Genomic DNA, 15,601 nt, shown 5'->3' on the forward strand with positions numbered 1-15,601 from the left:
AAGCTAATTGGAGACACTAAATTGCTTGAATGTATGAGTGTATAAGTGCATGGTGTGTGTGCCCTGTGATGGACTGGTGACCTGTTCAGGGTTTTTTCCTGCCTCTTGTCCAATGCATGCTGGGACAGGCTCTAGCCCCCCTCACAACCATGTCCAGGAATATGATGTGGGATGGATTTAAGGATGCATATACTGAAAAAAAAATATGGTGGTGGATCTTTAATGTTATGGGGCTACTTTGCTCACACTGGTCCTGGGGCCCTTGTTAAGGAAAGCAGCATTGTGAACTCTACCCAAGTACCAAGACAATTTAGCCCTAAACCTGACTACCTCTGCCAGCAGACTGAAACTAGTGGATCTTTCAGCAAGACAATGACCCCAAATTCACATTACAATCCACAAATAAAAAGGTTAATGATGCAGAAGCATCATTGTGCAATGGCTACAACAGTCTAAAGACTGCTGAAACTCCCTGAAAACCTGTGACTCAATTGAACAGCACAGCCCATAAGCACGGATCAACAAAGACATCAGGATCTGGAAAGATTGTGGGTGGAGGAAGAGTCTAAGATCCCTCCCAATGTGTTCTCTGGTCTTATGAGACATTATGTAAAAAGACTCAGTGCCATTATCCCTGCGAGGGGAGGGTGCACACAGTACCAAATGCAGGGGTGCAAATAATTGTGACGCACAATTTTTGTAAAATTGTTGGATCATCTGAGAAATGTGTCATTTTGGTAGTTTCCATTTGTGGCAAACACGCCTGCCACAGGCCACCGAAGTGGCTTTCTTTGGGGCCCTCCAGCACAGAGACACAGGGAGATGATGATGTTAAAACAGTCCACATTTATTCCACGAGGGTTTGGCAAGATGGTATAGCCAAATGAGCAGATGTAAAAACCCTGTCATGACAGAGAACTCCTGATGTGGGTGGGGATGACAGATTTAACCTGTGCGCAGTGATTACCTCACTACGCACAGGTGCAGCCACTCCTGTTCCTGGGTCTAATTAGCCTGGCCAGTTATCTAATTCTTAACCAATTATCCAATTGGCCAGGTCTAATTAGCTTGACCCAGGGCAGGTGTGGCTGCTTAAACCAGCCATCCCCACACCACACCATTATATCATTAAATATATTCCATATGTTCGACAATGAAAATATACCTCAGCACTGGTAATCTTTATATTCAACAGTCTTAGTAATTGTTATCGGTGCAGAATATTTTGGAGGGAATTGTATTACTGTACAAGTTTATGGCTCAGTTAAATTCCAGATTTGTCCCTGTCTGTTCTATGAGATTTGATGTATGTGCGTGTCTGTGTGTATTATTCTGTCTGTGCGTTATCATGTTCTTCTTGTGTGTATTTACAGGTCTGCCAATTTGGGTCAGAACCCACTTGTGAATCTGATCTGGTGTGTTCAGGTGTCCTGAGACAGGGGGCGCTGTTTCTAAAATGACTTCCTCAGAGGAGACCGAGACTGACGATGGAACCCACGGCCCTGCGAGAAAGAGGTAAAAATGCATGAATCAGAGAGTCAATGTGCTGTGAGTTAGAGCTGCAGTAAGAAGATGAGTTTAACTGGAAGCTCTGTCTCCATGTGCTGTGAGTTTGAGCTGCAGTAAGAGGATGAGTTTAACTTGAAGCTTTGTTTCCATGTGTTGTGAGTTAGAGCTGCAGTAAGAAGATGAGTTTAACTGGAAGCTCTGTCTCCATGTGCTGTGAGTTAGAGCTGCAGTAAGAAGATGAGTTTAACTGGAAGCTCTGTCTCCATGTGCTGTGAGTTTGAGCTGCAGTAAGAGGATGAGTTTAACTGGAAGCTCTGTACCAATGTGCTGTGAGTTAGAGCTGCAGTAAGAGGATGAGTTTAACTGGAAGCTCTGTCACCATGTAATATGAGTTAGAGTTGCAGTAAGAGGGCGAGTATAACTGGAAGCTCTGTCTCCATGTAATATGAGTTAGAGCTGCAGTAAGATGATGAGTTTTACTGGAAGCTCTGTCTCCATGTAATATGAGTTAGAGCTGCAGTAAGAGGATGAGTTTAACTGGAAGCTCTGTCTCCATGTGCTGTGAGTTAGAGCTGCAGTAAGAGGATGAGTTTCACTGGATGCTCTATCTCTATGTGCTGTGAGTTAGAGCTGCAGTAAGAGGATGAGTTTAACTGGAAGCTCTGTCTCCATGTGCTGTGAGTTAGAGCTGCAGTAAAAGGATGAGTTTAACTGGAAGCTCTGTCTCCATGTGCTGTGAGTTAGAGCTGCAGTAAGAGGATGAGTTTAACTGGAAGCTCTGTCTCCATGTTTGTTCACAGGGTCCAGGTAGATAGGGCTGCGTCACCTGTGCCCAGCTGTCTGTCTATGAAGAGTGATCATTCAATGCATCTTCCAGACACCTTCAGAGGAGAGTTCACAGGTGATCAAAGGTAATGAAACAAGTTCATACTGACACTACGGTTGAATAAAACTTAAATCTCAGTGGCTACTTTTTGGTTTAGTGGGGTGTATGATAGCACATTCTCGTCAACATGTGTGTATTAACTCATTTTAAAGTGTCATGATGTGTTTTATATCACATTCGGATGTGCTGTGAGTTAGAGCTGCAGTAAGATGATGAGTTTAACTGGAAGCTCTGTCTCCATGTGCTGTGAGTTAGAGCTGCAGTAAGAGGATGAGTTTAACTGGAAGCTCTGTCTCCATGTGTTGTGAGTTAGAGAGCTGCAGTAAGAGGATGAGTTTAACTGGAAGCTCTGTCTCCATGTACTGTGAGTTAGAGCTGCAGCAAGAGGATGAGTTTAACTGGAAGCTCTGTCTCCATGTGCTGTGAGTTGGAGCTGCAGTAAGAGGATGAGTTTAACTGGAAGCTCTGTCTCCATGTGCTGTGAGTTAGAGATGCAGTAAGAGGATGAGTTTAACTGGAAGCTCTGTCTCCATGTGCTGTGAGTTAGAGCTGCAGTAAGAGGATGAGTTTAACTGGAAGCTCTGTCTCCATGTGCTGTGAGTTAGAGCTGCAGTAAGAGGATGAGTTTAACTGGAAGCTCTGTCTCCTTCTGCTGTGAGTTAAAGCTGCAGTGAGAGGATGAGTTTAACTGGAAGCTCTGTCTCCATGTGCTGTGAGTTGGAGCTGCAGTAAGAAGATGAGTTTAACTGGAAGCTCTGTCTCCATGTGATCTAAGTTTGAGATGCAGTAAGAGGATGCGTTTAACTGGAAGCTCTGTCTCCTTGTGCTGTGAGTTAGACCTGCAATAAGAGGATGAGTTTAACTGGAAGCTTTGTGTCCATATTCTGTGAGTTAGAGCTGCAGTAAGAGGATGACTTTCACTGATATCTTTGTCTCCATGTTTTGTTCACAGGGTCCAGGTAGGTTGGGCTGGGTCACCTGTACCCAACTGTCTGCCTATGAAGAGTGACCCTTCAATGCATCATCCAATGTACTTCAGTGGAGAGTTCACAGGCGATCAAAGGTAATGAAACACATTCATATTGCATTAGACCTGCACCAAGTGAATAATTTTAACTGGGAGCTCTGTCTCCTTCTACTGTGAGTTAGAGCTGCAGTAAGAGGATGAGTTTAACTGGAAGCTCTGTATCCACGTGCTGTGAGTTAGAGCTGCAGTAATAGGATGAGTTTAACTGGAAGCTCTGTCTCCATGTGCTGTGAGTTAGAGATGCAGTAAGAGGATGTGTTTAACTGGAAGCTCTGTCTCCTTGTGCTGTGAGTTAGAGCTGCAGCAAGAGGATGAGTTTAACTGGAAGCTCTAGCCGCGTTTCCACCAAAATTACCCGGAACTTTCAGTCCCAGGAACTACTTTACCAGGAACTAAAAGGTTCCTTCAGCCAATGGTTGTCTGCGTTTCCACCGGGGTCTAAAGTACCGCGAAGATTAGGCAAATTAGCCCACTGACGTTGTCGTCGGTCCATCTGTCATATGATTTCTTCTGTAACGCCATACTACCACCGAAGTAGCCTACATTATTTTCTAATAACCGGGACAGCCCGAAGGGGTTTATTCCACTTATATAAAACGGGTTACCAACAATGACTATATATGGTTACTTTTGTATTTATTGATTTTCATATATCCTCTCAAACACATTCATTAACAGCAGAAAACATGCACACGTTGTAAACAATTTGCTGTTTTATTACTTTCTCGTCGTCAATTCCATATAGGCTAATCGCAAAATGACAAGAATAGAACGAAAACTCGGACTTGCGTGAAAATGTAAATTAGTAGTGGTACAGCCACCGTTTGCTTTCCTTCGAAGTTACTGCTAGCCGAGCAGCGAAGTGTGCCCTCCAGATGCGAACCATGCACCATAAATGAGTCCATAGTCTTCCTGGTCTTTTCGTGGAATTGAAAAATGGCAGTAAAACTGAGTAAAATTACGGCAGTCTGAAAAAGCTAAAGGGAAGATTACTAGAATTAACCTGTTATTTTACCCGGATAAAAAGTGCGGAAGGTGATTTCCAGTTTGCTTGTACTGTATCACCAATGTTAATTATGCAGAACTACCGCATACCTCACATAACTGTATCAAACGTTTTGAGTCAATTACAACGGGCTAAAAAAGAAAATCCGGAAGAAAATATTCAGCAACCAAATTAATCCGTTTGAATGTTTTGGTAGCCTACGTAATATGCTGTCCCAGCACGAATGCTTAGCATTTTATAAAACGAAAACTAAAGCAAGAAAAGAACAGAAGAGCACACGTTATAATTCCAAGACGTTGACAGGCTATAACCAAAAGTAGGCTACTGCGCCGCATAACATACAAGTTTGATTTGAAGTTATTATGAAAATAAATTGGTTTGCCGCTGCATATTTTCAAACATGGCGGGTAATAGCGGAAAATAAATACAACACAAATGCTACGAGTACTCGACCAATCAGAAATGTTCAGCGCTGCAAGCTCCACCCAAAAGGTTCCTGTACTTTCGGAAAGTACTACCCCCCGAGCAGGAACGTTTTGGGGGGTAAAACAAAGCCCCCAGAACTAAATTTAGACCCTAGTTCCTGCGGTGGAAACGCACTGAGTTCCTCAAAAGGTTCCTAGTTCCGGGGTATAGTTCCTGCGGTGGAAACGCGGCTTCTGTCTCCATGTGCTGTGAGTTAGAGCTGCAGCAAGAGGATGAGTTTAACTGGAAGCTCTGTCTCCATGTGCTGTGAGTTGGAGCTGCAGTAAGAGGATGAGTTTAACTGGAAGCTCTGTCTCCTTGTTTGTTCACAGGGTCCGGGTAAAGATGGCAGGGTCACCTGTACCCAGCTGTCTGTCTATGAAGAGTGATCATTCAATGTATCTTCCAACCAACTTCAGAGGAGAGTTCACAGGCGATCAAAGGTAATGAAACACGTTCATATTGCATTAGACCTGCACCAAGTGAATGATTTTAACTGGAAGCTCTGTCTCCTACTGTGAGTTAGAGCTGCAGTAAGAGGATGAGTTTAACTGGAAGCTCTGTATCCACGTGCTGTGAGTTAGAGCTGCAGTAATAGGATGAGTTTAACTGGAAGCTCTGTCTCCATGTGCTGTGAGTTACCCTGCGTTCACACAGTGAGAAACTGGGTTGATGGGTTGCTCAAGTTTACTATGCTGAAGGAGGGGCAGGAGCTTCCCGTTGTATCCTTTTAAGAGGTTTTGTGCAACTACATATTTTTGACGAGAAATAACGGCGTTACAAAAGACGCATATTTCCCATATAACCACATATCATCTCATTTTTTTTTCTATAGTTATGTCAGACACTGATAAATATTTGCTATTGCCATCTCGTTAGCCGTGTATCTTTCTATATCTCTCTCACTACTTAGCCACCTAGCTAGCGACCTCTCTATCCCTCTCACTAGCTGGCTAGCGATCTCTCCATATCTCTCTCACTAGTTAGCTGCCTAGCTAGCGATCTCTTTATCTCACAGACTAGCTTGCTAGCAAGCAAGCTTAAACTGCCGTCCAAGTGTCATTTTCAGACGCTTATCCCTGTACTCCTTTTTTACAAAACGTTGTATAATACCGCGTGTAATTGTACCATAATGATAAGTTGTTAGTCCATTTTTTCTCACTGAGCGGGATATTAATTTGCGAAATGGTATCATATCGGTTGGAAAAATAGGAAGCCTGAAACTCTGATTGGCTGTTGTCGGGCGATGCCAGCAAATAGTGACACTGTGAGCAACATTTTTAGGGCAACTTTGGTTGCTCAGTTGCCCAGTTGCTCGTGTTTCTGGGCCTCGCTCAGCTACATAGAGAATGAATGGACTTCCAGCAACTCATCAGCCGAGTTACTCACTGTGTGATCGCACTGTTACAGCTGGCTGCAGTCAGAGCTCTGTCTCCATGTGCTGTGAGTTAGACCTGCAATAAGAGGATGAGTTTAACTGGAAGCTTTGTCTCCATATTCTGTGAGTTAGTGCGGTAAGAGGATGACTTTCACTGATATCTTTGTCTCCATGTTTTTTTCACAGGGTCCAGGTAGGTTGGGCTGGGTCACCTGTACCCAGCGCTCTGCCTATGAAGAGTGACCCTTCAATGCATCATCCAATGTACTTCAGTGGAGAGTTCACAGGTGATCAAAGGTAATGAAACACGTTCATATTGCATTAGACCTGCAGCAAGTGGATGAGTTTAACTGGAAGGTCTGTCTCCTTCTGCTGTGAGTTAGAGCTGCAGAAAGAGGATGAGTTTTACTGGAAGCTCTGTCTCCATGTGCTGTGAGTTAGAGCTGCAGTTAGAGTGTGAGTTTAACTGGAAGATTTGTCTCCATGTGCTGTGAGTTAGAGCTGCAGTAAAAGAATGAGTTTAACTGGAACCTCTGTCTCCATGTGTTGTGAGTTAGAGAGCTGCAATAAGAAGATGAGTTTAACTGGAAGCTCTGTCTCCATGTGCTGTGAGTTAGAGCTGCAGTAATAGGATGAGTTTAAATGGAAGCTCTGTCTCCATGTACTGTGAGTTAGAGCTGCAGTATGAGGATGAGTTTAACTGGAAGCTCTGTCTCCATGTACTGTGAGTTAGAGCTGCAGTAAGAGGATGAGTTTAACTGGAAGCTCTGTCTCCATGTACTGTGAGTTAGAGCTGCAGTAAGAGGATGAGTTTAACTGGAAGCTCTGTCTCCATGTTCTGGGAGTTAGAGCTGCAGTAAGAGGATGAGTTTAACTGGAAGCTCTGTCTCCTTGTTTTTTCACAGGGTCCGGGTAAAGATGGCAGGGTCACCTGTACCCAGCTGTCTGTCTATGAAGAGTGATCATTCAATGTATCTTCCAACCAACTTCAGAGGAGAGTTCACAGGTGATCAAAGGTAATGAAACAAGTTCATACTGACACTACGGTTGAATAAAATGTAAATCTCAGTGGCTACTTTTTGGTTTAGTGGGGTGTATGATGGCACATTCTAAAGTGTCATGATGTGTTTTATATCACATTCGGACGTGCTGTGATTTAGAGCTGCAGTAAGAGGATGAGTTTAACTGGAAGCTCTGTCTCCATGTGCTGTGAGTTAGAGCTGCAGTAAGAGGATGAGTTTAACTGGAAGCTCTGTCTCCATGTGATCTAAGTTTGAGCTGCAGTAAGAGGATGAGTTTAACTGGAAGCTTTGTCTCCATATTCTGTGAGTTAGAGCTGCAGTAAGAGGATGAGTTTAACTGGAAGCTCTGTCTCCATGTGCTGTGAGTTAGAGAGCTGCAGTAAGAAGATGAGTTTAACTGGAAGCTCTGTATCCACGTGTTGTGAGTTAGAGCTGCAGTAAGAGGATGAGTTTAACTGGAAGCTCTGTCTCCATGTGCTGTGAGTTAGAGCTGCAGTAAGAGGATGAGTTTAACTGGAAGCTCTGTCTCCACGTGCTGTGAGTTAGAGCTGCAGTAAGAGGATGAGTTTAACTGGAAGCTCTGTCTCCATGTGATCTAAGTTTGAGATGCAGTAAGAGGATGCGTTTAACTGGAAGCTCTGTCTCCTTGTGCTGTGAGTTAGAGCTGCAGCAAGAGGATGAGTTTAACTGGAAGCTCTGTCTCCTTGTTTGTTCACAGGGTCCGGGTAAAGATGGCAGGGTCACCTGTACCCAGCTGTTTGTCTATGAAGAGTGATCATTCAATGTATCTTCCAACCAACTTCAGAGGAGAGTTCACAGGTGATCAAAGGTAATGAAACAAGTTCATACTGACACTACGGTTGAATAAAATGTAAATCTCAGTGGCTACTTTTTGGTTTAGTGGGGTGTATGATGGCACATTCTTGTCAACATGTGTGTATTAACTCATTTTAAAGTGTCATGATGTGTTTTATATCACATTCGGACGTGCTGTGATTTAGAGCTGCAGTAAGAGGATGAGTTTAACTGGATGCTCTGTCTCCATGTGCTGTGAGTTAGAGCTGCAGTAAGAGGATGAGTTTAACTGGAAGCTCTGTCTCCATGTGATCTAAGTTTGAGCTGCAGTAAGAGGATGCGTTTAACTGGAAGCTCTGTCTCCTTGTGCTGTGAGTTAGAGCTGCAGTAATAGGATGAGTTTAACTGGAAGCTCTGTCTCCATGTGCTGTGAGTTAGAGCTGCAGTAAGAGGATGAGTTTAACTGGAAGCTCTGTCTCCATGTGATCTAAGTTTGAGATGCAGTAAGAGGATGCGTTTAACTGGAAGCTCTGTCTCCTTGTGCTGTGAGTTAGACCTGCAATAAGAGGATGAGTTTAACTGGAAGCTTTGTCTCCATATTCTGTGAGTTAGAGCTGCAGTAAGAGGATGACTTTCACTGATATCTTTGTCTCCATGTTTTGTTCACAGGGTCCAGGTAGGTTGGGCTGGGTCACCTGTACCCAACTGTCTGCCTATGAAGAGTGACCCTTCAATGCATCATCCAATGTATTTCCGTGGAGAGTTCACAGGCGATCAAAGGTAATGAAACACGTTCATATTGCATTAGACCTGCACCAAGTGAATGATTTTAACTGGAAGCTCTGTCTCCTTCTACTGTGAGTTAGAGCTGCAGTAAGAGGATGAGTTTAACTGGAAGCTCTGTATCCACGTGCTGTGAGTTAGAGCTGCAGTAAGAGGATGAGTTTCACTGGAAGCTCAGTCGTCTCCTGCTGTGAGTTAGAGCTACAGTAAGAGGATGAGTTTAACTGGAAGCTCGGTCTCCATGTGCTGTGAGTTAGACCTGCAATAAGAGGATTAGTTTAACTGTAAGCTCTGTCTCCATGTACTGTGAGTTAGAGCTGCAGTCAGAGAATAAGTTTAACTGGAAGCTCTGTCTCCATGTACTGTGAGTTAGAGCTGCTGTTATAGGATGAGTTTAACTGGAAGCTCTGTCTCCATGTACTGTGAGTTAGAGCTGCAGTAAGAGGATGAGTTTAACTGGAACCTTTGTCTCCATGTTTTTTTCACAGGGTCCAGGTAGGTTGGGCTGGGTCACCTGTACCCAGCGCTCTGCCTATGAAGAGTGACCCTTCAATGCATCATCCAATGTACTTCAGTGGAGAGTTCACAGGCGATCAAAGGTAATGAAACACGTTCATATTGCATTAAACTTGCAGCAAGTGGATGAGTTTAACTGGAAGCTCTGTCTCCATGTGCTGTGAGTTAGAGCTGCAGTAAGAGGACGAGTTTAACTGGAAGCTCTGTCAAAGTTTGCTGTGAGTTACACTGCGTTCACACAGTGAGAAACTGGGTTGATGGGTTGCTCAAGTTTACTATGCTGAGGGAGGGGCAGGAGCTTCCCGTTGTATCCTTTTAAGAGGTTTTGTGCAACTACATATTTTTGACGAGAAATAACGGTGTTACAAAAGACGCATATTTCCCATATAACCACATATCATCTCATTTTTTTTCTATAGTTATGTCAGACACTGATAAATATTTGCTATTGCCATCTCATTAGCCATGTATCTCTCTATATCTCTCTCACTACTTAGCCACCTAGCTAGCGACCTCTCTATCCCTCTCACTAGCTGGCTAGCGATCTCTCCATATCTCTCTCACTATTTAGCCACCTAGCTAGCGACCTCTCTATCCCTCTCACTAGCTGGCTAGCGATCTCTCCATATCTCTCTCACTAGTTAGCTGCCTAGCTAGCGATCTCTTTATCTCACAGACTAGCTTGCTAGCAAGCAAGCTTAAACTGCCGTCCAAGTGTCATTTTCAGACGCTTATCCCTGTACTCCTTTTTTACAAAACGTTGTATAATACCGGGTGTAATTGTACCATAATGATAAGCTGTTAGTCCATTTTTTCTCACTGAGCGGGATATTAATTTGCGAAATGGTATCATATCGGTTGGAAAAATAGGAAGCCTGAAACTCTGATTGGCTGTTGTCGGGCGATGCCAGCAAATAGTGACACTGTGAGCAACATTTTTAGGGCAACTTTGGTTGCTCAGTTGCCCAGTTGCTCGTGTTTCTGGGCCTCGCTCAGCTACATAGAGAATGAATGGACTTCCAGCAACTCATCAGCCGAGTTACTCACTGTGTGATCGCACTGTTACAGCTGGCTGCAGTCAGAGCTCTGTCTCCATGTGCTGTGAGTTAGAGCTGCAGTAAGCGGATGAGTTTAACTGGAAGCTCTGTCTCCATGTGCTGTGAGTTAGACCTGCAATAAGAGGATGAGTTTAACTGGAAGCTTTGTCTCCATATTCTGTGAGTTAGAGCTGCGGTAAGAGGATGACTTTCACTGATATCTTTGTCTCCATGTTTTTTTCACAGGGTCCAGGTAGGTTGGGCTGGGTCACCTGTACCCAGCGCTCTGCCTATGAAGAGTGACCCTTCAATGCATCATCCAATGTACTTCAGTGGAGAGTTCACAGGTGATCAAAGGTAATGAACCACGTTCATATTGCATTAGACCTGCAGCAAGTGGATGAGTTTAACTGGAAGGTCTGTCTCCTTCTGCTGTGAGTTAGAGCTGCAGTAAGAGGATGAGTTTAACTGGAAGCTCTGTCAATGTTTGCTGTGAGTTAGAGCTGCAGTTAGAGTGTGAGTTTAACTGGAAGCTCTGTCAATGTTTGCTGTGAGTTAGAGCTGCAGTTAGAGTGTGAGTTTAACTGGAAGATTTGTCTCCATGTGCTGTGAGTTAGAGCTGCAGTAAGAGGATGAGTTTAACTGGAAGATCTGTCTCCATGTACTGTGAGTTAGAGCTGCAGTTTGAGGATGAGTTTAACTGGATGCTCAATCTCCATCTGCTGTGAGTTAGAGCTGTAGTAAAAGAGTTTAACTAAGTTGTGTCTCATGATTTATTCACAGGATTCACTGCTCAAATAAACTGTTATCCTCAAAACAGGTATGATATGTTCTTTTTATATTTTATTATTTAATATGACTTTCAGATGGTCAGATTGAATATCTAATCAGGTTTATTTAAGTTTTTAAAAAGTAATCTGGCCCTCTTTGGCTCATAGAAAGACTGGATTCTTTTTTAGGATCCATAAACGATGGCAGTGGATGACTCCAAACAGATTGTTTTTATGTTCAATGGCTTCATTTGTCACATGCATATACATACATATAGTAAAATGCTGGTGTGACAAACTCCTTGTAGACTGTGCCACATAACGCTTCAATAATAATTATATACAGAAATAATAAATAACTAAATGAATAAATAAATAATAATAATAATAAGACAAATAATATAAAATAATATAAGATATAAATACAAAGAGCAGTTATTTAAAAAATACGAGCAATACAAATAAGTAAAAAAAAAAAAACCTAAGTCCTAAAATAAGTCATAGGAAGCAGAGCAACCTATGATATATCATACAATAAGTACAAAAAAGAAAAATACAAAGTAAACCGTGGGACGGTAAGGTGCTGCAGTGTACATTGAGGTAAAGGTGCTATGTGCTTGAGGTGAAAATACTATTTTTGGACAGTTGTCCTGGCAGTGCAGTTAAAAGCACTGATGGCCTGAGGGAGGAAGCTCCTCCTAAAGCCGTGTTTCCACCAAAAGAACTTTTAGTCCCAGGAACTACTTTTCAAGGAACTAAAAGGTTCCTTCAGCCCATGGTTGTCTGCGTTTCCACCGCGGTCTAAAGTCCCGTGAAGATTAGGCAAATTAGCCCACTGACGTATGAAAAAGCGATAACGTCGTCGGTCCATTTGTCCTATGATTTCTTCTGTAACCCCATACTACCACCGAAGTAGCCTACATTATTTTCTAATAACCGGGACAGCCAGGAGGGGTTTATTCCACTTGTATACAACGGGTTACCAACAATGACTATATATGGTTACTTTTGTATTTATTGATTTTTATCGATTTAATCACCTGGAATTGAAATATTCTTCTGCAGCCATTTGGGCATATTTTACCGTTGTCAAGCAAAACTGTCGTAGGTAGTTGAACTTGGACCGTTGTCATGCAACAAATAGGATATAACAGGCCAATAGTCAGATTGTAACTGTTTTATATATCCTCTCAAACACATTCATTATGTTTTTATGCGAACATTCACTTTCATGTCTTGACACCCGAGGCGACAGAATACATTCACATTTCCAATATAACTGGCAACAACAGCAGAAAACATGCACACGTTGTAAACAATTTGCTGTTTGATTACTTTCTCATCGTCAATTCCATATAGGCTAAAAGGCAAAATGACAAGAATAGAACGAAAACTCTGACTTGCATGAAAATTTAAATTAGCAGTGGTACAGCCACCGTTTGCTTTCCTTCAACGTTACTGCTAGCCGAGCAGCGAAGTGTGCCCTCCAGATGCGAACCATGCACCATAAATTAGTCCATAGTCTTCCTGGTCTTTTTGTGGAATTGAAGAATGGCAGAGTAAAATTACAGCAGTCTGAAAAAGCTAAAGGGACGATTACTAGAATTAACCTGTTATTTTACCCTGACAAAAAGTGCGGAAGGTGATTTCCAGTTTGCTTTTACTGTATCACCAATGTGAATTACGCAGAACTACCGCATACCTCACATAACTGTATCAATCGTTTTGAGTCAATTACAATGGGCTAACAAAGAAAATCCGGAAGAAAATATTCAGCAACCGAATTAATCCGTTTGAATGTTTTGGTACGTAATATGCTGTCCCAGCACGAATGCTTCGCATTTTATAAAACGAATACTAAAGCAAGAAAAGAACAGAAGAGCACACGTTATAATTCCAAGACGTTGGCAGGGTATAACCAAAACTAGGCTACTGCGCCGCATAACATACAAGTTTGATTTGAAGTTATTATGAAAATAAATTGGTTTGCGGCTGCAGATTTTTAAAGATGGCGGTTGAAATAAAACACAAAACACTGCAAGTAGTCGACCAATCAGAAATTTTCAGCGCTTGCGCCCCACCCCAAAGGTTCCGGTTCTTTTGGAAAGTACTACTCCCCGAGCAGGAACTTTTTTGGGGGTAAAATAAAGCCCCGGAACTAAATTTAGACCCTAGTTCCTGCGGTCAAAACACACTGAAGCCGCGTTTCCACCAAAATTACCCGGAACTTTCAGTCCCAGGAACTACTTTACCAGGAACTAAAAGGTTCCTTTAGCCAATGGTTGTCTGCGTTTCCACCGGGGTCTAAAGTACCGCGAAGATTAGGCAAATTAGCCCACTGACGTTGTCGTCGGTCCATCTGTCATATGATTTCTTCTGTAACCCCATACTACCACCGAAGTAGCCTACATTATTTTCTAATAACCGGGACAGCCCGGAGGGGTTTATTCCACTTATATACAACGGGTTACCAACAATGACTATATATGGTTACTTTTGTATTTATTGATTTTCATATATCCTCTCAAACACCTTCATTAACAGCAGAAAACATGCACACGTTGTAAACAATTTGCTGTTTTATTACTTTCTCGTCGTCAATTCCATATAGGCTAATCGCAAAATGACAAGAATAGAACGAAAACTCGGACTTGCGTGAAAATGTAAATTAGTAGTGGTACAGCCACCGTTTGCTTTCCTTCGAAGTTAGGCTACTGCTAGCCGAGCAGCGAAGTGTTCCCTCCAGATGCGAACCATGCACCATAAATGAGTCCATAGTCTTCCTGGTCTTTTCGTGGAATTGAAAAATGGCAGTAAAATTGAGTAAAATTACGGCAGTCTGAAAAAGCTAAAGGGAAGATTACTAGAATTAACCTGTTATTTTACCCGGATAAAAAGTGCGGAAGGTGATTTCCAGTTTGCTTGTACTGTATCACCAATGTTAATTATGCAGAACTACCGCATACCTCACATAACTGTATCAAACATTTTGAGTCAATTACAACGGGCTAACAAAGAAAATCCGGAAGAAAATATTCAGCAACCGAATTAATCCGTTTGAATGTTTTGGTAGCCTACGTAATATGCTGTCCCAGCACGAATGCTTAGCATTTTATAAAACGAATACTAAAGCAAGAAAAGAACAGAAGAGCACACGTTATAATTCCAAGACGTTGACAGGCTATAACCAAAAGTAGGCTACTGCGCCGCATAACATACAAGTTTGATTTGAAGTTATTATGAAAATAAATTGGTTTGCCGCTGCATATTTTCAAACATGGCGGGTAATGGCGGAAAATAAATACAACACAAATGCTACGAGTACTCGACCAATCAGAAATGTTCAGCGCTGCAAGCTCCACCCAAAAGGTTCCTGTACTTTCGGAAAGTACTACCCCCCGAGCAGGAACGTTTTGGGGGGTAAAACAAAGCCCCCAGAACTAAATTTAGACCCTAGTTCCTGCGGTGGAAACGCACTGAGTTCCTCAAAAGGTTCCTAGTTCCGGGGTATAGTTCCTGCGGTGGAAACGCGGCTTGAGTTCCTCAAAAGGTTCCTAGTTCCGGGGTAAAGTTCCTGCGGTGGAAACGCGGCTTAAGTCTCTCAGTGCTGGTCCTGTGGCTGCGTAGGCATTTACCTGACCACAGCAGCTCAAACAGTCCTTGTTGGGATGGAAAGAGTCCTTCCTAATCCTCTTAGCTCTGCTTAAGCACCTCCTGGGGTACAGGTCCTGCAGAGTGGGGAGTGTGGTCCCCATGGTACGCTCAGCCGACCGCTCCACCCTCTGCAGGGCTCTCCGGTCCAGAGAGGAGCAGTTCCCGTACCAGACGGTGATGTTCCCCAGCAGGATTCTCTCAGTGGTTGCAGAGTAGAAGGTTTTCAGGATTTTCTTGGAGACTCTGAACTTCCTCAGCTGTCTGAGGTGATACAGGCGCTGCCTTGCCTTTCTCACCACAGTGTTGGTGTACAGTGTCCATGTCAGGTCCTCTGTGATGTGGACACCGAGGTACTTGAAATTTCTCACCCTCTCTACCGGTGACCCATTGATCTGTAGAGGGGTGTCGGCCCTCAGCTGTTTCTTCTTACAGAAGTCCACCACCATCTCCTTGGTTTTGCTGACGTTCAGGAAGAGACGGTTGTCCTGGCCCCACAGTGACAGGTCTGCCACCTCCTGGAGATAGGCTTTCTCGTCGTCGTTGGTGATCGGGCCTACCACCACTGTGTCGTCAGCAAACTTGATGATGGTGTTGGACTCAAACCTGGCCTCACAGTCATGTGTGTACAGGGAGTACAGCAGAGGGCTCAACACACACCCCTGGGGGGCTCCAGTGCTGAGGGTGAGGGGGTTTGAGGTGTGCTTACCCACTCTAACCACCTGGGGTCTGACGGTCAGGAATCCAGTATCCAGG

General features: G+C 43.3%; 1 protein-coding gene across 1 annotated transcript in view; it reads left to right on the forward strand.

Annotated features, from left to right (window-relative positions):
• The window catches only part of LOC135245706 (NACHT, LRR and PYD domains-containing protein 5-like), a 281,523-nt gene that overhangs the window by 177,916 nt on the left and 88,006 nt on the right, over positions 1-15,601 (forward strand). The window contains exons 11-18 of the mRNA XM_064318950.1: positions 2,310-2,420; positions 5,226-5,336; positions 6,458-6,568; positions 7,177-7,287; positions 8,012-8,122; positions 8,758-8,868; positions 9,360-9,470; positions 10,671-10,781. Coding sequence (XP_064175020.1) covers positions 2,310-2,420; positions 5,226-5,336; positions 6,458-6,568; positions 7,177-7,287; positions 8,012-8,122; positions 8,758-8,868; positions 9,360-9,470; positions 10,671-10,781 — 888 coding nt within the window. The remainder of the gene's footprint in view (positions 1-2,309; positions 2,421-5,225; positions 5,337-6,457; positions 6,569-7,176; positions 7,288-8,011; positions 8,123-8,757; positions 8,869-9,359; positions 9,471-10,670; positions 10,782-15,601) is intronic.

Source organism: Anguilla rostrata, chromosome 19 (genome assembly GCF_018555375.3).
Source record: "Anguilla rostrata isolate EN2019 chromosome 19, ASM1855537v3, whole genome shotgun sequence".
NCBI classification, from domain to species: domain Eukaryota; kingdom Metazoa; phylum Chordata; class Actinopteri; order Anguilliformes; family Anguillidae; genus Anguilla; species Anguilla rostrata.